The sequence below is a fragment of the Buteo buteo genome, chromosome 5, assembly GCF_964188355.1.
Source record: "Buteo buteo chromosome 5, bButBut1.hap1.1, whole genome shotgun sequence".
Classification (NCBI taxonomy): domain Eukaryota; kingdom Metazoa; phylum Chordata; class Aves; order Accipitriformes; family Accipitridae; genus Buteo; species Buteo buteo.
This window is the reverse complement of record NC_134175.1, coordinates 28,343,636-28,369,668: the sequence shown is the minus strand read 5'-3', so window position 1 is coordinate 28,369,668 and position 26,033 is coordinate 28,343,636. Positions and strand designations below refer to the sequence as shown.

The window sequence follows — 26,033 nt, the reverse complement described above, 5'->3', positions numbered from 1 at the left end:
TTTCCCCCCAAACTTGTTCTTACAGGTAAGTTTTAAAAAATAAATAAGTCTTCCTATTAAGATCTACATGAGAAAAGTCTACATAAGATTTAGAGACCATGAAGTTGAAGTTTCAGCCACAAGATCTCCCACATTTACAGAACAGATACATGTTTTATGTTGAGAACAACAAAAATGTACATTTTATGTTAAGCACTTGTAGAAAACCATAATTAACACAAGTGTTGTGCCATTTACTTATTTGGATTAAATATCTTTAGAAGAGTCTACTGAGTTACAAAAGAAATTAAAATAATACAAAAGTAAAGGTAATCTTACTTTTTCATCATCATCAGAAAAAGGGGCACCTCCAGGAGTCTTATTTATTGCTTGGGCAACACCAATAACCTCTCCATCACTGTTTCTTATGGGCATGCACAAGAGTGACTTTGTCTTGTATCCAGTCAGTTTGTCAATCTCATCATTAAAGCGGCGATCCTTCAAAAGAAAATAAGGAAGCATTAACATGCATGTCATACATCTAAGCTTTCTTCAGGCAGCAAAGCACTTCATTTTCTCAATGTCTTTATATAGTATTTTCAGTAGTGTTATGTTGTTGCTTCTCTGTTATTACCCCATTCTTTATTAGCTGCTTTTCCTCAGTTATGATACTACAAAAAATAGTTCTCAGAGGATCAGTACAAGGTTTACCATTAGAGAACTGTATTCACTAAAGTCCCACATTTATACCTCAATTAGAAGAAAGACCTACCTAAACAATCACTACCAAAGCAGCTACCAGGAGAACATGGAAAATTAAGACAAATTAAACATATGAGGAACACAAATAAGAGAGGAGGAAAAAATGAGATAGACTGCATAACACACTTTGTGCTTTGTCAAGGCCCAAACTCCTTCCATCCACAGCTCAGCACCATGACTGTGTCTTTGTTACTGGCTCTGGGGCCACTGTAAGTAGAGGGTCCTTCCACAGCTCCATGACAGCAACATAGGCCTTGGCACTGGCCATACATGGTCAGGACCACCTTGCCCTGGCTTTGACAGGTTTCAACACAGATAAGGAAACTATCAGTGGCTAAAGCTGTCACATGGTTCCTGCCCACTACATGTTCACAGGCAGTTTTCAGTTTCTTCAATCTTAACAGACACCAATTGCTTCACTGTCTCACTATATTGCTGCCAATAAACTTTCCTAACAGCAAAGCTGTGGGTAACTACATGTCCCTTGCAGGCACTGGTGAGGGCCCCAGATTGTCTGTGCACACACCATAGCTCCTCCAAGGTGCACACTAATGAAACAGCTGTTTGCAGTTCACCAGACTTATGTTTTCATAGTGTGTGTGAAACATGCAAATGTTGGGGTTTGTATGAAAGGATAACAAGCTGCAAAGAGTGCTGTGCCACCTTAATTGAGAATGTGCCACACAGATCTGGTACGTACCAATTTCTAGACTATCCCTGGCTGTGAAGTCACCATGTTTACCCCTGCGTGGAGCAAGGGTGTCCATTAGCCATATACAGCATGAACAGTTGCAGAATTAGAACTTTAATGTAAAATAAGGAGCATATCAGCGTGACACTATATTCATCCTAAGTCTTTATCTGTTTTTTCAGAAGTTTATGCCAACTCAATTTGATCAGTGATTGAGGTGTGCTTACATTCAAGTTGCTCCACTGATCTGTGCTTATTCTTCACTGCCTGGTATCTGCACCAAACAAGCACTTCTGAATTTTCATGTGCATCATAAGTTACAAGCTACACCACCTTGTAACTAGTACATGAGAAATACCAGGAAGAATCAATTTCAGATGGAAATGCTATATAAAGTTGTGACACTTTAAATTTGTGTTTGTCAAGCTGCTATACTCACACTACGTAAACTATGAAACAATAAAAGACTTTATGGAGAGTGTCTCACAATACTAACATCCAACTAAATCATCCTGGAGCAGGCTGAAAATGTATGGGCAAATATCTGGGTAGTCTGAAAGTTCCTGAAATATAGTATACATCAACTAGAGTATTTTTTCATTAATCTGTAGCGCTCTAAGGGGCAAATTTAACAACACAACTCATTAGTGTTAACAGTGCAACTGAATCCCCACAATAAATGTTTACCCTTATGCTTTACATGTCAAATAGCAATCATTTATTCAAGAATTTTGCAAGTATAATTTCTTGTAGTTTTGTCTATTTTCAAATTTTGCTGGCCAAGAATTGTATCTAATATTATTAGCAAGTTTTTTTATTGTTGTTACATAAAATTTTTTGGGTATGATTTCATATGCTTTTGTACCCACTTGCATTTAGTTTTTTTTAAGTGTTAATGCATAATTAACTGTGAAGACTTTTATCTGTTTAAATTAATCCTTACCTAAAATCTCTAAATCATGATTGAATAAGCTTGCAGTGTAATCCTATTGATCACAAAGCACGCACTTCCTCAAAAAAAAACCCCAAAACAGAAGACATAATGTGAGCATAAGACCCATCTTACAATAGAACGACAGAAATCAATCTCTTGCAACCAAATAATAAAAATGTTTATAACATATGTTGAAGAGTAAAGATACTTGAAAGAGCATCTTGTTATTAGTAACAGCAGCAAGTATTTTGTTATTTTAAATTTTTTCTAAGGTAATGGATGTGCTTAAGGTTACACATACTTATTTAGGGACGTACATAAGAAATAAATGCTTGCATCACACTCAAAGACGACTTCATTTTTCAACACAAAATCCAAATCTTTTATTAAAACTAGAATTGTTTCATACTTTTTTGTCATTCCTATTGTATGTGGGGTCACAGTGCTGCACATAGAGTATATTTTTATCCCCCAAACTATTCAGGTACTAAAGTCTTAGTAGTAGTATTGCTATTCCCAATGCATAAAAAAAAATTATTTAAGTTGCACTTAGACAGTTGTTCTTCAGATTTGAAACCTGGTTTAGAGGCAACTGACATAACACATGTTACACTAAAGCACTAGAAGTAGTTTCTCTTGTCTTCATGAAAACCCAGGAGCTTTAATACTTGTAGGAATTTCAGAATGCAATATATTGTAAAAGATGGTAAACGACCATCTTCAAAAACCTAATTAGTAGTGAAAAAATACACATAGGGTGACAATATTACATCTTGAGATCAAGTTAAATTTGATCACCATTTAAAAAATAGTGCCATCGCTTTATAGAACTCTTCTACTGAATGACACCCAGCAAAGACTGGTATCTAGCGTTAGTAATGTGATCATACATACACACTTATGCTAGACCATGCTGCCACTTCACATCCTTATTCTGTAGACACTCACGGTTTCTCTGTCAAGTAGATAGAGACTCTTTTTGGCCCCACTTCCATCTGTTGCACTTTAAAATTTAGTACATCAGACTGGTTATGCTGCTAGTATTCCAATGGGGTACAACTGCTTTATCAAAGAAATACAATAAAACCGCAGCTCCTCTTGGAAAATTAAGTACAGGAATGGCCCTATTTTAAAAAAAAAAGCTCCTCCACGTGCCAGTATATTTCTCAGCATATAGCTTAGCTCAAGACATGACTCAAGGAGTATATTGTTTCGATTTGCAATTTCTTTAACCTTCCTCTGCAAGATACACACCGCTAGTTACATCTGGAGAAAGATTACTGTATATACAAACAGAAGTGTATTAAATATCTTTTCATACAACTTTCTATGCTTGCCAGAATAGTAAGAGGAGCTTATATCATTTTTGATCATTAAACAGTCTTAAGTTTTTCTTAAATACATTAACATTTGTAGTAAGCAAACAGCTGAGAGCAAAACTCAAGTCTTAACAGAAAAATTACTTTCTATATAGATTGACAAAAACTAAAGAGAACTGAACCAAACATGGGTCATTTGTTTACATGGCAGTGTGTGGAAATCCATTCTCTGGAACAGTACAACTCAAACTGCAAATCACAAAGTGACTCAAAGTTCAGAAAAAGTAGTGCTAACAGCATCTTTGTTCATCTTGGTAGAGAATAGTCTTCAACAGCACTTCTACCAGCCAGGAAAGGAAATACTGCTATTTACTGGCAGCAGCTCCGTTCCTCCAGGGTGAAGTTAGCCTTTATGCTACAGACAATAGTTACAGCCAGTTCTGACTCCCCTAACAGAAGGGAAATAAGCTCTTCCACAAAAATAAGCAAAAGTTTTGTTTCCAAAAGTTTAGACAATACTGGCTGTGAAATAATGTCCATATTTGTCTTGGCTGATGAAAACAGTCCATACAGTCCTTAATCTAAGATAAGATTTGATTGTGAAGACGATGAGATAATTCGTTAGATCTTCACTGAGGCTAAAAACTGACATGGGTTTTTTTCCTGGCAATTTTATTTCTATTTTTAGTTCCCTGTTGCGAATTGCAGAAGCTATAGAAATAGACTGATCTAGTCACCTCAAGAGACATGATTTAGAGATGCTCTGCATTCACTCGTCAATGATTAACATATACATTTGGCTATTTTATTACTTGTAGCAGTTTTTCATACCTTTCAACCACAAGAAATTAATACCAACTGTGATAGTCATATAGAGTTTATAGAGCTCTTCTACCACAGAGTATCAAGCTCTTAGAACAAAGAAAATAATATAATAAAAAAAGAACCATTTTAATTCTATAACTTCATTAGGAGTTGTTCTTCTTCCTTAGACCTATTTCTGCCTCTGGAGTATATTAAACAGTCCTTGCTTCCATAAAGACCAGATTACTAATATGCAGTTTTTGATAGGGCTTTGATGAGATTCCCTTGAATTATTTGTGCCCAACTTCCTTAGGAGGATGAAAACCCCCATGATGAATGGTTTTTAATAATGGCATCACAGACCCAGACCTGTCTGATCCTGTGATCTTTCCACATGCTTCTAAGTACTTTTATATCAGCTTCAATAGAAGCTGAACTGTTCTACACTGTGGAGAATCCTGCCTAGAAAGGGATGGTTCTTCTACAACAGAAAAAAGTAAGATGCAGTGCAATTATCACACAGTAGGCTCCACCAGTGAATAAATTAGACTATTTCTTCAACTACATCTTGGTAACATCTGAACTACTGTTTAGAAATAGCTACTGTTGCTGTAATATTGATAAAACTTTTGTGTTACTGAAGAGACAGTCCCTGCTCTACTACTTTTGTTCAAAGCAAAACAAAGTACATGGGGAAACACTGAAATAGCATGCCTTGACTAGTAATATTGTTGTTGATTTACATCCTGTGGGCCTTATAAAAGTAGCAAGCCTTCAAGGCAGAGTTCAACTGCAAAAGGAAAGCTGTCAGAGCAAAAGCAAGTTGCAATTCATTTATCTGAATACGCTCAATTAAGAGAGGTACATTGTTGTAAGACAAAACAGAGGTCTGGGATAAAAATTAGGAAGATGTATTCATGTTTATCTGAAAGTTTCTTTTGTTTAGGTAGCAAGGTTCACTGTAGTGGGTATTTTAATCTCATTGTAATTTACATTCTTGTGGCATATGTAGTCATTGCCTTTTCAACAGGCCTCAAGATTAATACACAAAGAGCTGTTGGACCTGCAGTGTGTGGCAGCACACAGGACAGGGGCTTGTGAACCTGTCTGATTTGGATATATACAGGACAGCTGCCAGTGTTTGGAACAGATTTAATGATGAGCTATCAATCCTGTGTTCCTTAATGGACACTATGGAGAACCAGAGCCACAGGAGGGATCAGCAATCTGGAAAGTGTTTTTTAAAGTACAACTCATTGCTGCTATAATCACTTCTTTCAAGCAGATTTTGGAAGTTTCCAGTTCATATCTCTTGCTGGGACCTCTACACTAGGAGAAAGAAAGCCAGGTATCCTGGAGCAATCAGACAGTTAAGACCCAGAAGCATGCCATTCAACAGAGATGCAACAACATGCTTTGTTTTTCCTGCTGTCTGATACCAGATTATCCACTTATGCTAGAGAACTGAACTACCTTTTGCAGAAGGGTATTACATCTCTGGAGCAGAGACTAAAGGTACAGTAAGCACAGTATAGGGAAGTTAATACATTTAATTGGAAAAAAAGAGGCAATTTTGAGGAAAACCTCGACAAGAACTTGGTAAAAATTGAAAGTCATCAAGATGTGAAGTGGAACTCTACCCCTAACCGTTTGTGGAAAAGCAGGCAGGAACTTTATTTTGGTGGCATTTGGGAAAGTGATGAGGAAAGATACATAAGAGAACAAAATACTGTTCCTGGCAACATTAGTATTGTTGAACCATGCAATATACACATAAGAAAACTGAATGACTGGGTGACTTGCATTATGTCCCAAACCTCTTTTATCCCCATACCCCTCTTCTTTCATTACATCCTATTATGACAATAAGTATGTGGCAGGTTCTAACAGAGAGGTTTTACTGGATTTAACAGCATCAATAAAAACCTCAATGCCCATGTGTGAGCTGTGATGGCTGAGAAGCTTGTACAAAATTTACGTCTGCCTCTCCGCACAGGTTAGTAACCTTGAGCAAGGAGGCCTGTTTAACAGCTGATAACAAAGCTGTTAAATCAGAGAGAAGCCCTTTGTCAGACTGCAAACATTGAGATACAAACTGTATTATCTCACGTTAGAACATGCTGCAGCACAACAGTGTCCTCATCTGCACCGTGCTCCCGGGTAGTAAGGAGTATCAGTGTTGATGATACCAATGCAGCACTTGGTTTTAAGTTTCTTTTACAATCAAGACTTACATTCAGAAACTAGGGACAGACCAAGATACAATATGTATACTTTTGAGAGAGAGACTTCACCATAATTGTACTCACAGTACTTTCATGCAAGAACACTCAAGAATTACAAGTAAAGTCTTCCACTGACTGTTTAAAACATTACTAAACCCAAGCATAGTTGGTTTTACTGCTTTGGTTCTATATAATGAGATTTCTAGATGCCAGAGACATTCAAAATGTGAAGACTGAGGCACTTTTAGCTAGAATTTCAGAACTACCAACAAGGAACAGTTATTCTGTAGGATAAACCTTATCCTTGTCTCAAGTTATTTACTGACTGTAAATTCTTCTTCAGGGAAATATTACCCTGTAAAATGTGATATGATAATCAAGTAAAGACACAGAGAAGAGCAGGCCTAATTCATTAATCCAAGTACTGGTATTTCAGCTGCCTGTGCAGTGACACAGCAGTCCCAGTTCTTTTGGGGCATATTTAAAGCTTGTCAATAAATGAGAACAGACAAACACCTTCATGCTTTTTTTCTATACAAGACCAGAACAAGGTACAGACAGTTTTTTTCCTAGGGTTCTGGAATCATATAATGTTATCAGAATCTCAACTCCCATTTAAAAAAATTCAATTTCTAGTTCCTGTAACTGTGAAGATAACATTAAAAGTGCGATGTGAAAGTAATCAGGAACATAAGGATCAGAAATGTTAGAACCTGGAACAGCATTTGTGAGCAGCACTAATTCTTATCAGTGAGCTAGTATATTCAAATTCACTTTTCTAGATCCCCTACCTTCATCACATTAGACAAAAACTCAAAATATTGACAATACTTACAAGATCTGATCCCATAAGATAATTAGTATCTTGATGTACCTCAAGTTTCAGGCAATTTGAATCAGGACCTAACCAAATAATACCCATCTCCTGCATGTCAAGTCCTCCAGATTGACCTCTGCATTCTTAAAATTACTCTGTAAATCTGACTATGAGAGGTATACAGATATTGGACAAGGATTTAAAGTCAAATCAGCTGCATGGCACACAAGAAAAAAAATCCAATGGGGCCCAATCTTCTTTTCTTTGATATCAATAGCAAACTGACCACCGATCTGAGGTCACTAAATAACAATCATTGATAAAGATTAAACCTCAACAGCTACACATAGAGGAGGCCTACAGAAAATAATCCACGTTGACCAGGAAGAAGAGGTAAAACCTCATTAAAAAGTCACTATTTCTATCATGTACTAAAAGAATCTACACATTTCCAACTAAAAAAAAAATCTCTTAAAAAAATTCTAAAGACATGCACTATTCCACAGAATAGTGCATGCATAGAAGGTCTCTGAAACTCCCATGAAACAGCCAAAACAAGTATTTTGTTCTTGTTTTATCTTACTTAAATCTACATTTCTTCTTTTCTCAAGACATTTGAAGTAATAGAATAGGTTATGTTAGAAATGAAAAAAGTTTTAACTTCCAAGCAAAGTTTTACCAACTGGTTTCAGTGTTGATTTTTGGTTTAAGTGGTTCACACATAGTTAGTAAAGGTACAGGTTTTGTAGTTTCAGGTTTGGTTGGTTTTTTTTTTAAACATAGGATAGCTCTTTGAACTTGGAAAAAAAGTATGTCCTTTTATATCCTTATCAAAGCTAGTACAATTTATGTGAGTATTATTAGCATGATTTAGAACAGAAAAAGTATAATCCTAAACCAAGTTAGCTAGGAGTCAAATACTGTAACAGAGGATGAAACCTGCCTGAATACTTTTCCAGGAATTAAATCTTCATGACAAAGACAATGTTTTCATTCTCCAAAGTCTAATGATAAAGTGTTTAATCTAGTGAAATAGATCAAGTGACTCGGCCAAAGCTGACAGCTACAAGGAAAAGCCATTTCTAATTTTTTTTTTTTATTTGAAGATACTGCTTTTCAGATCACACAGAACACAAGAGGTGCTCAATTAACAGGCCTGGCCTAGTATATTTTACAGTTCACTGCATAGTTGGTTCTTTTTCCTTTGGAAGGACTCCAGAAAAAAACAGGAGAAACTTGCAGCAAAGTATCTTTGCATATACTGTATTTAAATTACTGATTGAGTTAGCAAAGTTGTATCAAAAACAGATACTAAGAGTAGTATGTTTGATAGCATTGTCAACCCAAGCATTATTATACTACCAAGCCGCATGGGATAGACAAATTTGATTTCATGTACTTTTGACTGACTTTATATGAAGCCATCCTGCAGGAGCCTCTACATTTACAGAAGGAGAAATTGAAGTCGGAAGAGACCTATTCAATTTCTTAATCATGCTTCCTATGAGTATAATACATAAACTTCTATAGAAAACAAAAAGAGCAATCCAAAAGATAGCAAGTTATCTAGATTCAAAGCATAACATTTAAAAAGCTAAATACAAATAAAAAATAAAGCCATCCAGTCTGTTCTAGATACTCTTCTCTAAAAACCACATATGGTGTAAACGACATTGTACATAAACAGGAAACAGAAACCAAGTAATAAACTACTACAGTAGATATGGGGAAAACCTTGTAGAAAAGAAACTCACACACAAAAAACAAGTAATAAAGCAATCTCTGAAGAGACCTCATGTAAGGATTGCTGCAGCTATTCCTGTCATCTCCTACAAAATCCCTAAAGCCCCAGAGACAAAGGCAGCAGGAGAACAAACTAGTACCATTTACCAGCATCTCAGACCTAATTCTCCCAAGTAAATAAGCACAAAGTCCAGTCATATTGTGAGTATTGACAGCAATATTTCTTATAAAATAAAATTAATAAAATGGATAAGAATGTGCAAAACAACTCAGTCAACCCTATTCCTTCACCCCAAAACAATTCTTAAAGAAAAGCAGGGAACACTGAACCTCAAAAATTCTTAATTGCTGGATTTAAAACTAAGTCAGTCCATAAATAGTTTGAACTAAAAAACAAAAAAAAAAGCAGCTTACTTGGAAAAAAAAAAAAACAAAAAAAGGTGTTCATTTGCAATGATGCAATACTAAAGTTTTGGGGAGTTGTAGTTTTGTTTTTTAAAAAATCAGTAGTTTGGGGCTTTTTGTTTAGTTTGATTGGCAACAGTGTATTATATCATTTATGTCCTTTTCTGACCACTGTTTCATTTATTAGACAATGGACATAAGTAACAATGCACGTTGTCTACTTACATAGAAGTAATGGGAAAAATCAATGGGAAAAAATAGCATAGTTAATCTTTCTTACACAGGAGTAAATAACTTTAGAAGCATGAGCAAGTTTGCAGACATGACTGCCAAGTTAATAAGCATAATTACATTTCATGCTTCATAGTCTGAGCTGATCAACAGCATGGACCAGAAAATATTCCTCTGTAGGACATTACCCAGATCCATAAGGTTTTGGGTTTCTTCCTTCAAAACAAACTCCTGGTAGATCACCAATAGCACAACAGTAAATCAAGTTGTGGTCTTACATATGGAAGCTTCTGTACACTTCTGCTCTGCTTGTATCATTATTAAAGAAAAAAATGTTTACCAAAAATATTTTTCCTCTGATTTTAAATATTCAGAGATCACACCCACTACTGTATGCGCCATCAGAGTGGCTCTCTGCACCCTTCTGTACTGGGCCTGACAGACACCCCACTGGAAACCAACCACAACCATGTCCACGTTCCCATCTCATTCCAACCTCACTTTGAGCCAGGTCCTAGTGCTGATCTCCTAAATATTCATGATTATTGTATCAAATATATACACACACAGAGTAGCTTTAAAAAGCTGACAGTCCTCTGAGCAAAGAGACCAACAAGATTCCTAGGTGTTTCAACAGAAGTCTGAGTTTAAGCCTAGCACCTGCAGGTGATTACTCAGGTGAGCAACACATGGCTTCAAGGGTTAAAGAAACAGTTAATAAGATTCTTGAATAACAGATTGGAAATATCTTATTGTGACAAAGCAGTAGTGTTATTAACTAAGCCACACATTTTTAAACATGCACTGTAGAAACATTAAGCTCAGACTGCATACAGTTGCTGTTACCCTCTTAACACACAACTCTGCTGGGCCATTAGCTCAAGTTCTTTGTATTTCATAGTTTGTCAATAGGGTTGTTTTGGAAAAGTAAAACAAATTAACTCGCATAATGATGTATGTATGCTTATTAACTGTTATTTTATAGAAAAACTGTACAATAGCATACAACTGTAAGTAACCAAAACAAAATATCCATATGTTTTGAAAAACTGAAAACCCATCAAACAGAACAGCAAAATCATTTACCAAGCAAAACCAGAGCTTTACTCAGTCTTGTGCTTGTAACAAGATTTCAGCTAAAATTTGAAGGGCCTAATCCTGCAACTCTCTCTCACAGTCACTGACCTGCTCTAATCAAATATATATTTCCTTTTCACAAAGAAGTTACAGGCCACAGAGGCACCAGTTTCACTGACTGTTCCACAAGAAAGTTTTACAAGCATCTGAGGAAAAAAACCTGAAAGTGTCTGTCTTCTTCAGACAGATGGACTGGCTGAGCAATAAACCAGTTAAAAGTCTGTCAGCTTCACAAAAGATAGCCTTACAGCCAGGCGGGAAAACTGCCCCAGCTCTCCAGAAGGCTTTTCCTGCTCAAAGTCTGTGCGACCAACAGCCCAGGGGCCTGCTGCAGGAGGGAGAGCTGGGGAGCCAGGCCTTACAGCTGCTGCTGCTGAGAGGCCAAAGGCACCAGGATACTGAATACTTGCTCTGCAGGGCAACTGAGAAAGCAAACCAGCTAATTTTTTTTATTAAAAAAAACAAAAACAACACAACAGAACTACTAACCTGTTAATGCCTTGACATTCTCCACGCTTCTAGTTACCTGGGAGCCTGCACCCCCACAAACACCCCCTCACACCAGCACTGACACAAGACAGCACAATGTCCTTCAGCACTGATTTTAAGTGTGCGAGCCCCACCAAATGGCTGATAATTACCCAACAGGCCCAGCGGGCAGTAGAGAAAACTCATTACACCTCAGCACGGGCGGCCTCCTTCCCCCTAGACCTTTGCCACCCCGCTGCTCCAGGTGCCAGGACTTGTGGCAAACAAGCCCCACCTGGTCGCCCTGCGCCCAGCCACCACCAGCTCACCCGCTGCTCACTTCAAGCTGGCGAGGCAGACACAGCTGGGGCAGCAGCAGGTGGTGTGTACCCATGGAGTAAGGGCTAGGCAACCCTGGAGGACAGGCCACTACCTGCCTGGGTGGTGAGGTAACCTCGCCCAAGCACGGAGAGGGAGGTGTGTTTCCTCACAATACTTGAGGGCTGCCACCAGTGGTGTACGCTGCGTTGTGCAGCCTCGTCTGTCCTGGTGATCTACCCGAGCAGCAGCACAGAGGCACAAAACTGTATCTGAGCCCTTGGGTGGCTTTGGACATGTGCCCTGGCATCTACCAGGAGCTCCTGCCCCCAGCAGGCATCTCCAAGGTGAGAGCAGCGTTGTTGTGACCTAGGAAGGCCTTACGATATTTTACATGTCAGTCAGAGACTGTTCCCTGAGAAGAAGATTTACGGAGTGTGAGGAGACCTCCTCAGCTGCTGCCCTGAGGGCTCTCTGCTGTGGAGACGCAGCAGGGTGCTGCCTTCTGCGGGGGGACCCCTCTCCCAGGCCACCACCGCTGTGACACAAAGGATGTGTTTGCCTCCACTGGGCTGCAGATTCAGGGATAATTACAACATCCCTTTACCAATTTACTGACCTGTACTTACAGTTTCCAAGTTTTCCTAAATTTTGCATGATGGGCTGGGGTGCCCCTTTGTGGAAAGCACATTAGAGTAGTTTAGTTCTTTACTGTTGCAATTATCTCCTGCCTTCCCTGTGGTACTTCCTAGTCATGTTTAATGCACTGCAAGAATTGTTTTAACTCGTGTTTTTGTATTATATGGAATTTTTAAAAACTATTATTTATTCTGCTTGCCAGGTGTCATGCTGTCTGCTCTTTAAAGAGCAACCTCTGTCCTTGTTAAGAGTCAGCACCGAAATGAATATGTCCGTTGTTGGTGTCTGCTCAAGCGCTGCTGAATAAAATAGCACCTAAGTGCTTCCCATTTGCAGAACTGAACCTCCTAGGACCCAGGGTTTTAATGCTTTAACTGCTCTTCAAAATTGAAAGAGATGCGCTGTTAATATTAATGATAACAAACAGCTACCCTGTGTAATGAAACGTGGCTCCCGCCTGTTCGTGACCTTCTACGCCAACTGCCTGTCCCCACACGGGCACTCCCAGGTTTGCGCTTGTGAGCAGGAACTTTGTAATGCCCTCCAGGCACAGCAGGAGACAGGGAATGCTCAGAGCTCACCTGGAGGGCCTGAAAAAGACAACATCGATGCCCCTACCTAGGTGTTCAAGGATGCTTAAAATTTACTGTAAAGGGTGGTGTGTGCATTAGCTGCATTACACTTGGCCTAAGCTTCAAAGAGATAACAGGAGAGTCTAGAACAGAGCTCGATTTGTCTTGTTTTGCTTGATTTTAGTTCCAGTAATGTGGTTAAATTTTCTTTTTAAAGACTTGAGCTATATTGAAAAATAATTTCTGATAATCTTTTATGGCACTTTCTCCAACTTCTAAAACTGTTAAATATTTCTCCTCTCTTTGCTCCCCACTTTATTAAAACATCCTTCTGGTAAGCCATTTTTTCTTCTGCCTTTTAAAGGTACTTTTTAAATTCCAAATTTAACATAAGATGTACAGAAACTTTGTTCAGCTGACCCTGGCAAATTACAGAACATGTTTTTCACCACTTTCTGATGTATGCTTACTATTCTAAAGAGTAAGATTTTTTTTTTCACTACTTATAAGGACTTGGGATGCTATTAAATTATTTCCCAACTTTTGCACAGCTAAAGGTATAACAATAACCAAACATTACTTGTGATTTAAATTTTTTATTATTCAAATACTGCCCTAAAAGATGGAACAAAATTTAAACAATCAGTAATTTCAGCTAAACATCATAGAAAACCTGTGAGAAGAAAGCATGACATGAAAAAATCCATAGCTTTAAATAGGAAAAAACTTCAAATTTTTAAATAACTCATAAGAACAGCAGATATAGGTTTAATGGCCTCTCTGCCTGTGTACTTACAATATGCTTAATAGTCTTCATACATGACTGCAAAAGCTACACCTATGCTCTGTTAAAAGGAGCCTCAATAGACGTTTAGGTCCCAAATTTCCTTCCCAGCTTGATTGAATTCTTCCAACACATGTGCTCCAGACAATAGTGCATTATTCATGTAAGAATGAGGAGTCAGAAATGCTTCCCAAAATTAACATGGGGAAGACCTAAGGCTTTATTTTAAAACTTAAACTGACTAGGAGTTCGATTTACAAGTCAACTGGATTACTTCCAGGAGAAAGAGTTTTAGACTGGCTCCGAAATGCAAAGAAAGTATCTAATTCCTTTCTTGTTCTCAAATCCTTTGTGGTACTAACTCTTACAGATCAGATCATATATTTTACAGACTGTTACAATTATAAACTCACTTTCATCACATGACTTTGTGATGTAATAAATAAAGCTTTTAATGCCATGAATGAAATTATGCAATTTTTGAATCAGTCATATAATGTTCATCTGAACCTTTCCATAACTAAGTATTTGTCAAATTCTCTGATGCCGTGAGCCTCCAAAAAGTTTGTTCAGTCACTGCTGAACTTCATAAATCAAATTACTGTCAAATGTTACATAGTTATTGTTTAGTATTAAAATAAGTGATTATTATACAGTCCTCAGTACATAATATTAATTCCAAACCTTGTATCTAAGTATGCTTATTGAATTAAGGAAGATTGTTTACATGAGCAGGTTTTGAAGGTCGGACTCAACAACAGTGGTAATCACCTGGATCATGGAAAAAGCCCCAGCCTGTTATTTGATTTCATTTTTTAGTATTTTTTCTCTTTAGAAGAAAAAATGTGTCATTGAAATCTTACACCATTTCTGAAATGACACTGCAGGTCATTTACAAATATTTCCTAAACTAATCAGCCTGTGTGTGGGCACAGGGGACTGCGTGCATGAAGCACATCACAAGACACGACAGGATTTAAATGTACTGTTGATTGCACTGAAGTCCCATTAATGTCAGTAGTAGCTGATGATACAAGCAGGCAACTCAGTTTGTACTCGATGGTGGAAATCCAACTGGTATTTGATCAGGCTCTGAGAAAACAAAGATGGTTGGATGATAATAAAACAGATTTCCCAATACTGTAAACTAGCTAACTGATGATCTGAAGTACCTTTACCTCTTTTTAAACAAGTTTGTTAATTTAAAAAACAAGCAAAAAAACTTTAATCTAGAGGTGTTCCTCTGACCTCATATAAGGCCTTTTCTTACCAAATGGGTAGCATCAATGTAGACACTCTCTTCTCTGGACAAAATGGTGCTGTGCTGTCACCCCTTTTTCTCCAACTCCATCTGTCAGCCTGACAAAGTTTCCTGGAGGTGCTTTTTTTTACCTGATGGTTGATTAAACACTTCCATCATCAGTGGCAATGCTGACAAAAACCATATAATCATATTTATTAATTTTTAAAGTGCTGTATTGTGAGCCCTACAATTATCTGAAATGGAACAGCATTTGTACCATGTACATGCACATGTACCTAGGCTTCCCTAGGGCTCTTTATAATATTAAGTTAGAAAGGTCTCTTTTTAATGATGCACAATGGATATATATGTGCCAGGTAAGAGAAGATAAATTGCACTAACTCAGAAACATAACAGAAAGCAGATTCCCCATTTTATTATCAAGCAAAACCTTCATTGAAGTTGCAAGGTCTAAAGTTTCTTTTGCATTAATCAGAAGTAACTCCACTGAAAGCAGGGAAGTTGCAATTGATGTAATTAGAGGATGAACTTGGCTTAGAACTTTCCCTTCTACTGCAACTAATGTACTTATGGCTTAAATGTACAATGAATTGTATTATTTATAATATTTTAATTGATTTTGAATAGGAGCCAGACAAAAGTACAATATAAATAGTACCGGGAATGGCAACTGGACAGATTGTTTTTCACTTTTCTCTGAGAATGAAAGAGACAATAAACTGTTTAAAGTAGCTGGGCTTTTTCACAGGGAAGTGAACACAAAGTGAACAAACACTGAAGAAAAAATAATACAGTCCCCTAGGACTAGAAAACGTTCTGCCTTTCCAGTGGAGTTCTCACCTCCAAAAAAAAGGTGGCTGGAGCTATCCAGAGTTAAAAGGAGAGATCGAGCTCTTTCCCAGCCAAACTCAGATATCCTCTATCTGTTTAGCCACTCGAGATTATTGAGAACATCTGCTGCTTGAACCCCAATAGCAGATATTTTGGGAAGAGTACAGTTTTACTAGTGAAAGTATAAAATCAGATGGTAAGAGAAAGTGTATAATGGAGAAAAGGAAAAAAAAAGGAAGAAGGCAAGCTTAGATTTTTTCAAAGGTGATCCAATACTCAATCATTTTAGTCTGAATATTACAGCGTTTTTACCAAGCTCTGTCCATTCCCTTCGAACTCTGTGGGTTGGGAACCTCTATCAGTCTGGATCTGTGAGGTGCTTAGTATTTTTCACTGCCTGACAAATAAATAAATATTCAGCCCAAAATACATTTACCTTGGCTTTTCTGTATTTCAAACAAAAATAATGCAATCTTATTTTTCGAGTTTCTTCCTTGTATGGTTTGCTATAAAGCATCATCAGTTTTTTAACGTTTATTATTTTTGTTACTACTGTAGACCAAAATTAGACATTGGGCAATGGCTATTACTAAAACTCTTAAAGACATACATCTCCCACGTTTCTAAAGCTTTCCAAGATCCTAATTTAGAAGATCTGTCGCTCTGTGGCTCTTAATTTTCTCAAGAACCTCAAAGTGCTGATAGTGTCTCACACTGACAAACACTAGAAATAGCCCCTAGGACTGAGAGAGGGAGAAGTACGTTTCGAGCTAGTAAACTGAATGCACTGTTTGGCATTAACACACGCAGGCGAAGGCACGTCTGTCCCTCCTGAAGTCAAAGGGAATTTTTGCCTTGAAGCCGGGACTAGGTTTTCACAATTCACACTGATACCTCTATAAAAGTAAAAGGTAGGGAAAGTCCTTGTAGGAGAATAACAGGACTGGTTATATCACTCCTAGGAATAGGTTTGAAAACACATGCCATGTGGACTGAGTGGGCATATGCAAAGGTGAAAAATATATGCTCTTTTGAAAGCAATGAGATTATTTCAGCAGCGGGCAGGCGGGGAACATTAAGAGAGACAGAGATTTAAGAATATTATCATTGGGACTGTCACGAGCATTTTTTTTAAACTTTTCTTCAGCCGATTACCAAAATACGTTTTGAAAACGCGTGAAGCTGCCTGCCGCTCCTGCGACATCCAGAAGCGCTGCTGTACCGATTTTACGGCCACTTTAGCCCCGCCGTCCCCCCAGGAGAGGCCTTCCCTCCCGCCTTCACGGGAGTCCTCCCCCGCCCCGTCAACAGTTGCCCCGAGCACACCCGCGGCCGCTACGCGCAACCCCCGGCGCCCCGACGGTGGCAGCGCCGCCGCCCCGGCAGGGACACCCGGGGGGGGGGAAGGCAGGGCGGTGGGGAGGGACACCCCGGGGGGGGGGAAGGCAGGGCGGTGGGGAGGGACACCCCGGGGGGGAGGCAGGACGGTGGGGAGGGACACCCCGGGGGGCAGGCAGGGCGGTGGGGAGGGACACCCCGGGGGGGAGGCAGGGCCGGGTGGCGGCGGGATTTCTCGACAGGCGCGCCCGCCGCCGCGGCCCGGGGAGGGGGGAGCCGGGGCCAGCGGAGCGGCGGGAGGCTGCCCGGCTCCTACCTGGTAGGCGTCGGGGATGTTGACCGTCTCTCCGTGCTCCGCCACGTAGCCGATGATGCCCTTGCCCCAGGGCACCTGCACCTCGTTGCTGTTCTCGGTGGAGCCGCACGGCAGCAGCGGGGTGCCGGCGTGCACGTCGAAGAACTTGGAGACCAGGCTCTTCTTGCCGGCGGCGGCCCCCTCCACGAGGAAGAGGGAGCCCCGGTCGGCGTCCACCATGAGGCAGACGAAGATGAGGATCTTGTAGCTGAGGCTGGTGAGGTCCAGGTCGTTGGAGATGTCCTTGACCAGCTCCAGGAAGAACTGGCGCTCGTTGTGCTCCTTGAGGTAGCGCTTGTAGTCCAGGGCGGTGGGGGGGTACTGGGGCAGGCTGACGCGGGACTCCAGCAGGGCGCTGAGGATGTGCGCGGTGGTGGGGGGCAAGGAGCTGGCCTTCCGCAGCAGCGCCCGCCGCCGCACGCTGCTCAGCGGCTCCTGCGCCCGGGCGTGCACATGCTCGTCGTAGGTGAGGTTGACGTGGATGGCCTTGGAGCGGGCGAAGCTCTTCCGCAGCTCCTTCTGGGAGGCTCGCCGCTGCAGCCCCCCGCCGCCGGGGCCGGGGCCGCCGGGGCCGCCCGCGCTGCCCCAGCCGCCGCCGGGGCCGCCGCTGCTCCGCGGCTCCTCCGACGGGCCGGCGGCGGGGGCGGCAGGCGCTTCAGGGGGCGAGTTCTTCCTCTTCAGCCACTTCTCCACCAGCTCCGGATGCCTCTCTAGGAAACTTTCCACCGCCGCCACGTCGAGGCCGGCGGCGGCGGCGGCCGCCATGGTGCCGGCGGCGGGGGCGGCTCAGGCCGCGGGAGCCCTCGCCGCGGCCATGCCCCGCCGCCGCCACGTGCTGCCGCCGCCCCGACGGCCGCCCCGGGGCGCGGGGGGCTGCCGGCAGCCGCGGCGAGGGGCCGCTCCCGCCCCTTGCCCGGGCACCTCCTCGGGGGCGCGCCTTCTCCTCGCCCCCTGCTCCCCCCCGCGACCTCCTTCTCCTGCCCACCACTCTTTATTACTATTCCTATTCTAGGTTTTCTTCCGCTCCCCGGCGCTCAGCCCTCTTCTGGTACCGGCCCCGGCCCCAGCCCCCGGTTCTGGGCCGGCTCCCCGGTGAGCCGGGCGGGCGCTGCCGCCGCGCCTCTGGAGATGCTCCGGGAGCGCTCGGGCAAGCCCCTTCTGCCAAGTGCCGTCAGTGCTGGCGGCGGCTGCTGCGTAACCCAGCCGGCGGACCACTGAGGAGGGAGGGGAGGGCGGGGGGGAGGACGCGTGAGCCGCGCGGGCGGGCGGGCGGGGAGGAGGGAGGGCTGGCAAGCCCCGCGGCGGGGGGAGGCACCGCCGCCCGCTTGGCGGCAGCCGCCGCGCCAGCCTCCGCGGGGGTGAGGGCGGGCGTGCGGGGCGCCCCGGCGGGGGAGCCCCGAGCGGTGGGGAGCTGCGCTAGGGAGGGAGCTCCGCGCTGGCGGGCGCCTCGGTCAGGAACATCGCGGGGAGGGGGAGGGCCCCTTTGTCTGTGATGCGTGTGCGGGGAAGGGGCAAACCCGGCCGCGGCTCCCGCCCGCCGTCTGCGGGAGCGGCGGGGGGGGCTGAGGGGGGAGAGGTAACGCGAGTGCTCCCGTTAAGGAGGTTTAATTTATAGCGTTATTTGCGCCGCTTCAGTACTTCGGGAGACAGGCGGAAAACCGGAGCCCTTTCAGAAAGACCCGCTGAATTCCGTTTCTTGAATCCCCGAGTTGAGACGCCTGCAGCCTCTCCCGTGCAGCTCTGCCCGGCGCGCACCGTCAGTGCGGCGTTTCGCGCCCGGCGCCGTGTAAGAGGCGCGGAGAGCCGGCTCCTACCCGCCGCCCACAAAGCGGCCCGGGGCTCGCTGCCCGAAAGCCGCTTTCCCTCGGGGCCGGGCGCCCCGGGCAGCTCGGCGGGAGCGGGCGCGCCAAGGGCCCCGGGGTGCCCGCTGCCGCAGCACCGGCTGCCGGGCGGAAGCTGACCGCATCCACCGAGGCAGACGGACCGGGGTTATTTTTATGCGCACGTGGAGCACGTTTCATTGCTAAATCGATGCCTACGCATAAGCGACTGAAAAAAACGGAGTCATGGATCTTAACACGTGAAAAATGTCTTTCATGCGCTCACCAAAGACTGAATGAAGGCGGCTTCAGAAATTCATGAATGGGAGTTTGGGCGGCTGGGAAAACACCGGCAAATCTTCCACCAGAGGAGATTCCGACCTGCCGGGAACCCCGTCCCTGCAGCAGCCCCTCCGGGCGCGGGGGTCCGGGCAGTAAGCCTGCAAGGAGAGGGAGCGATTTGGGGACGCGTGTCGATGGTGCAGGCGGGTGCGCGGGTGTCAGCCGGGCCGGGAGGGCTACGCGTGGGTGCGCGAAGGGCTGCCGCGTCTCCCGCAGCAGTCGGGGTTAACGAGGGGCTCCGTGCAGGTGCTGTGGCTCCCGGAGGCCGCTTAGGAAGCGACAGACAAAGGATTCCGTCTCCCGGTCTCGGTGCCTGCGCTGTTGCAGACTGGGCAGCAGCTTCCTGGCTGCCGCCGGCCGCGGGCCGCCGTGGCAGCAGGGCTCCGTGCTCGCCCCCCGCCCCGCGGTGGGGTCTCATTCTGCTTTCCCGGCTCTCCCCGCCGCGCAGGGGGGCTGCCGCAGAAGCGCGGCTCTCCGTTGAGAGACCGCGCTGCCGACGGCACCCACTCGAGAATAGGGCGGGCGGAGGGGGGTGCGCAGGCGCGTGGGCAACGGAGGGGGGGGCGGCGTCGCCCCCGCCAGCAGCCCCCGCCGCTTGGGGACCGGCGGAGGGAGCCGGCCTGGCCCCTGTCTGCCGTGGCGGTGCGCGGCGGCGGAGAAGGGGCCGCTCCCGGCAGCCGCACCGTGCCGCTGCCGCCGCCGACTTGCCGGGGCGGGGGGGGGGGGGGGGGGGCGGCAGAACCAGCGGCGAGTGGGCTGCGGGGGAGGGGGGGCGGCGTGCTGGGCGACAGGGGCGAAAAGCGGGGACGTCGGAGGACACGCTATTGGGGATCGTCCCCGGGCTGCTCGCACCTCTGAAGAAGCTGAGCTTTTTCCATACAGGTAGCTCGGACGTGGAATTGCAGGCGTTTCGCGGTAAGGGCAAGGACGACTGAAACACTGATCTTTGCAGCGTTTCTGCTGGCGCGCTGCTGACGCGCTGCCGGAGCTGTGAAGTCAAGGGATTTCACACGCGGCCGCAGGCACAGCCCCTCCGCCTACGCCAGCGACTGTCACCTCGGGACTGTCACATCCCGCCCTCGGGAGGACGGAGCCGAGGTGCCACCCTCGCTCCGCAGGGCGTCCAGGCTGTCAGGGCACGTCTGCGCGCTACTGCCCGCGCTGCCGCTGCGGTGCCTGCCCAAAGCCGCCTATGGCAGCCTGGCCTTTCCAGTGGCCCTTGCGTTTTAGCAACACTGGCAACAAACACTCCGCTTATACAGAGAAATCGCATGAGCCGCCGAAGGCCTGGCAGGCACGTACCCCGAGCTCTCGAGCAAGGACCTTGGGTATCTGCATACAAGTGAAATACTTCTACGTGAATAATGTTTACCATCTCACTCCAGTGAGGTTTGGTCTGAGCACTGACACCAGTGTTTACTACAAAATGGTCACTGTGTAGCAGTTACTGTGTGTAAACACTTAGAGCAATTTAGTGTTTCGGTAAGCCTAGGTTTAAATGAGGTCTTCTCTTACCATTCCTTCAAACGGTCTTGTGGCATCTTTAGTTTATTTGCTGGGATTTTATGCACAGGCTTTGATTACAGTAAGAATCTGCACATTGACAATCTGTCAAATAGCAGAGTCAAGACTGAAGGAAGTAAAAATGCAGTTGTCTTCATTGCATAAAATACATAGTGAACAATTTGCTGTGACACCGTAATTGTAAAGAACTCTGCAGCCCCAAATCTGTGTATAAACTATAATCCTCTCTTTTAAAGATAAAATGTAACAAAAATGATCACAGTGGTTTGTCTATTCTGTAACTTGCACAGGCTTTCAACATGCTGTCACAGTAAAACCTACCTCAGAAGCCTGGCCTGGTGTGCATCGGTGGATGCTAGGAGAAAACTTGAGTCTGTCTGTGTTGTGGCACACACCAAATTACACTTCTGTTTGCAGGGTGAGTAAGCCAAGCGCACCATACGCTGGGCTGCAGCTTCATGTGTGGGCCTGAGATAGATGAGTTGCAGCCTTTCGTGGGAGGGCCAAAAAGGCAAATGGATTTTGTCAGCGCCATGGGATTGTGCTGCCTTCGTAATTCTACAGGTGTGCTGCAGTGAGGTACAGGCAGCTTGTATCTGATGCATCTTATGTGTGATGCACCTTTTATCGGTGTGGATGCACAATGCCAACTCAGCAAGGCAGGCTGTAGCCAGTCTCACCTGGTCTCCTCGGGTACAAACATACAGAGATGCCTTAAAAGAATCACAAGGAGAAATGTCAATGCATTTCTCAGGCAGAGTGTGTTTCTCTATTAAGAAAGGCAGTGGCATGGCACTCGTCCAAATGCAATAGAGAAAAGCACTCCAGAAAATTGTTATTCAGGCGGATGTTTTAATTGTCTAAACAGTCAACAGAACAGGTCCTGACTATTAAACTGAAAGGGGGAAGTCTCTTATAGCTACAGCACAAAGGGAGAAAAAGCAGGTACTCATCCAGTTGTGTCACAGAACTTTTTCCCTGGCTCTTGCTTATACCCTTACTTAAAAACAGCAGTTCAGCTCTGTGGAGCACTGTAAGACAATCAGTTAAAGCCCCTGGTGGGTAAGCATTGAAACAGTACTGACAAAACAAGTACCTGGGAATAGACGCCATAGCAAATTAGTTTTGTACTAATGCTCCCTTCCACGATGACATAAGGAAACTGTGCTTGAGTGAAGTATCTTTTAATCTATTAAATTTGTGTAAACAGAGAATTAAATTGTAAATCACAATTTAAGTGGTAGAGATTCATGAGGAGGCTTTAGGAGGACTTTAATCACCTTCATCAATCCTCTGCTGTGGTGAAAATATCTACTGCTATCATGTGCTTGAGCTAGTTAGCCCTCATTCATTCTACATGTTAGAGGATAAGGATACCTTAATATATTAGCCTCAAATGGAGAAAAAATCCACAACTCTGAAAAATGACCGGTAGATGATTATGGTTTTTTAATACACAAAGGAACACTAACAATAAACTGAGTGGGGTTATATTTTGAAACCAAAAAGGTCATGGGTATTCGGGTATCTCCTCAAGATTCTTTTAGGTCAATATCACTACTGAAAGGTTACTTGTCCCCTGAGAATATCTGATAATCTTGAGATTCTGCTTCCATCATCCTTATATAGTGTTCTTTTAATGTAAGGTTACGTTTTGTTATCTACTGCGTATGGTACTTACCTTCACAGATGACAATGCTGAGGATGTTTTTTCCAAAAGAAAAACTTCATTTAGTTGTCAGTCCTAATACTTACAGGCACTTTCTTATTTACATAGTCACAACTGAATAATAGTTACAGTGGGTGTTTGAATAACTAGTTGCAAAATTGGGCTCTCAGATCTCCTTGTAGAAAGGAACAGTATTTCTCTAGTACACTCCACAAAGGTCTATGAAATACATAAGACAACATAAATAATGCTCACCTCCCAGTGTTGTTTATTAGGACATCACATCTTAAAACATATCCTTATTTGATTTTGCTAAGGCCAGTCCCTAATTAGTAATTAACATAAAAATGCTAAAACTTGACATAAGAGCTAGTCAAAATTCAAAACATTTTTTACTGACATTACAGCTGCTGCAGCAAAGTTTCATGAAGTTGCTTTTTTAAAGTATGCAATAAGATCAGCCCTTTCATTCTGCTTTTTAATTCCAGCAAAAATCATTTTTGTACCAGGAATTTATTTCTTAGGGTTCCCAAAATACTCCATCAGTGTATTCTCTCTCCAGTCAACTCCTGAAAAACAAAATCATTGTAAAATACAAGGCTGGCCCAATGTAATATATTTATGAAAATATCAACAATCTCAAATCAAAAGTGTGATGCTCCTGAACATGTGCCTAGAATCCAAGAGGAATGTGAGCATAAATGATATATAATATAAAATGCACAAGGTATACATTGTCTTTGTGTCACTTTAGTAAGTCAAATATAAATCCAAAAGGATGCATCATGGAGAGTTGCAGTTCTTTGCACCATTTTACACACAACTACTTACTACTTTCAAACTATGTAAGTATCTTCATAATTCCAGTATCCAGAAGATCCAACTTTAATTTCATACAGTTGTTTAAAATGAGCATCTACAGATTGACATGAAATTATCAAGGCTGTGCTCCATTGAAGAGCATTAGTAAAAGGGTTGTCAATGAGGTTGTCAAGAGTTCCTGGAATCTCTTTACTGAAGTTGAAAAACCATTAGTGTTTCCTTCCAACCCTGCTAAAACCTATCTCTGACAACAGAAGCCTGTTGTTGTGCTGAAGACTACTGAAATAGCTGTAACCACATGTTCAAGTTTCTCTTCTGTCCTCCAGAGTTGACTCTTCCCACTGTCTAAAGTGGATTTAGGCATCACTTTGTTGGCTTTCTTTTAAAAACTTGTACTAACATCTGTATGATTTGTTCACTAATTTTTAATGAAAAAAAATAGTTAATATATGCTGATGATGTTTTGTATGAAGGGAGTCCCAGTGTAAAGTGAGTATCACAAAACATTTCCTAGAAATCACAGAAAAATAAAAAAGTCAGCCAATTTTAAAGCACCTTAGTAACCAGAAAAAAACGCAGGACTGTATTGTAATTAGTAGCTTGATTAAAATAATATAATTTATATTCAAACACTATAAATAAAAGCAGTGAAACCCACACAGAATTACTTTCCCTTTTTAGATGTTCCACTGCTTTTCAAGACTGTCTGTATGAAAAACACAAGACAAGTCATAGCTTGCTAGTAGGTGACAGTATTTAGTCAAGTGTTATGAGCAAAACAAGTGCAGCACACCACGATGCCAGTAGAGGGTAGTGACCAGCAAATGACATCTAAAGCACTCTCAGGAAACAAATTAAAATCTGCCCATTGATACTACAGAGTTCTGGGAAAGCTATATACCTTCTGACCTGGTGTGCTGAATATTGGTAAAATTTCTTTTTAATATAGGGACCGAGTATTTTTGTTTCTGAAACTATAGTTCAGATTCATCTGCAGTAATGCAAAATAGACAGCTGTGAGAGTAACTCCTTCTAAGTAAGGCTTTCTACTGTACCTGTAAAGAAAAAGTTTCTTTTCATATATGTCCCCTCTAACACTACACCTCATCCGTGTCACCTGTTAGTTTTACTTTTGTTCTTGTTTGCATCTGAGTAAGAAAATCCTGCAGCTTGTCCTGATCTGAGGCCAAATAAACCCCAAAGATTTGGTCCTGTCTTGTGCTTTCCATCTTTTTAAACTGTGTGGCACTGAGAACATTTCTGAATAAAGATCTTGCCTTTTTCAACATCACCCATTTTGGTCTATGTAAAAAAAAAATCTAAAAAAATGGAAATTTGAACAATATTACAGAGAAGTTCACTGTTGTTGGCCACATTTATCATCTCCTTCAACAGTTTTATAAAATATTTCTGTCTTGCATGATAATAAAAAATAATGTGTCTTAAATTAATGAAAATTTGACCCGGATTTAATTGTAAAGCTAAGTTTGGGTAAGACTCTGTTAAGCTGCATGATTTCTTAACATGATCTGGTTGCTGATGGTCACAAATTAATTTTTTTTTTAAGTTATCCAATTTACAATTAGGAAAAAGCACCATGGGTTTTTTTTGCTGCATCTCTGAGAGGTGCCGAATTACAGAATTTGTTATTCTTAACTTTAGAGGTTAAGGAAGCCTTAAGTTCCTCAGTTGCTCTTCTAGAGCTACTTCAGTGGTAGGGTAAAGGTCGATGTACTTTTGTCTAGAAGGCCGATCTAAAACAAACACAGCAGCACCTCAGGATTTCCCTGTGGGTGCCAGCGCTACCTAGAATGTCTCCACAACTGTAGAATTTAACTCCCTTCTCCAGTGCCCTCAGGACGCGTTCATGATAAAGGGGATTTCCAGTGGCCCAGACAGCGGGAGAAGGTGCCTGCGAGGCTGCCCTCGGGCCCGTGTCGGCTGGGGAACGAAGGGGTGTTGAGCTCCTTTTGGTCCTTGGAGGGCACGAAAGGCGAGGCCGCCCCGCTGCTCCCCGTCGACCCCCGGGCACCGGCCACCTCTCCTACGCCCAGCAAACCACCCGCCGCCGCTCCGCACTCGGCCTGTCCAAAAGCAGGTGACATCAAAGCGAAGTCCAATCGCAGAGAGGTTAACTCAGCACCCTCTCTCCTGATTGGTGGGTCCCAGGTCCACGGGGCGGGATTAAGCTTCGCGCCTTTCTCTCTGGGAGGAGCCAGAGGCGGCGTGTGTCGCGGTGC

The 26,033-nt window shown here is 43.2% G+C and overlaps 2 protein-coding genes across 2 annotated transcripts in view; both read right to left on the bottom strand.

Annotated features, from left to right (window-relative positions):
* Nucleotides 1-18,381, bottom strand: part of PDE11A (phosphodiesterase 11A) — a 140,970-nt gene extending 122,589 nt beyond the window's left edge. Inside the window, exons 1-2 of the mRNA XM_075029295.1 lie at nt 17,578-18,381; nt 319-477 (exon numbers count right to left, since the gene is read on the bottom strand). Of these exons, the coding sequence (XP_074885396.1) occupies nt 319-477; nt 17,578-18,381 (963 nt within the window). The remainder of the gene's footprint in view (nt 1-318; nt 478-17,577) is intronic.
* Nucleotides 18,382-23,394: 5,013 nt separating this feature from the next.
* On the bottom strand, nt 23,395-25,089 carry LOC142031629 (cytochrome c, somatic-like). The gene is given in 2 exon segments (XM_075029296.1): nt 23,395-23,540; nt 24,924-25,089. Coding segments are annotated over 2 exon segments (312 nt in total).
* Nucleotides 25,090-26,033: the final 944 nt, after the last annotated feature.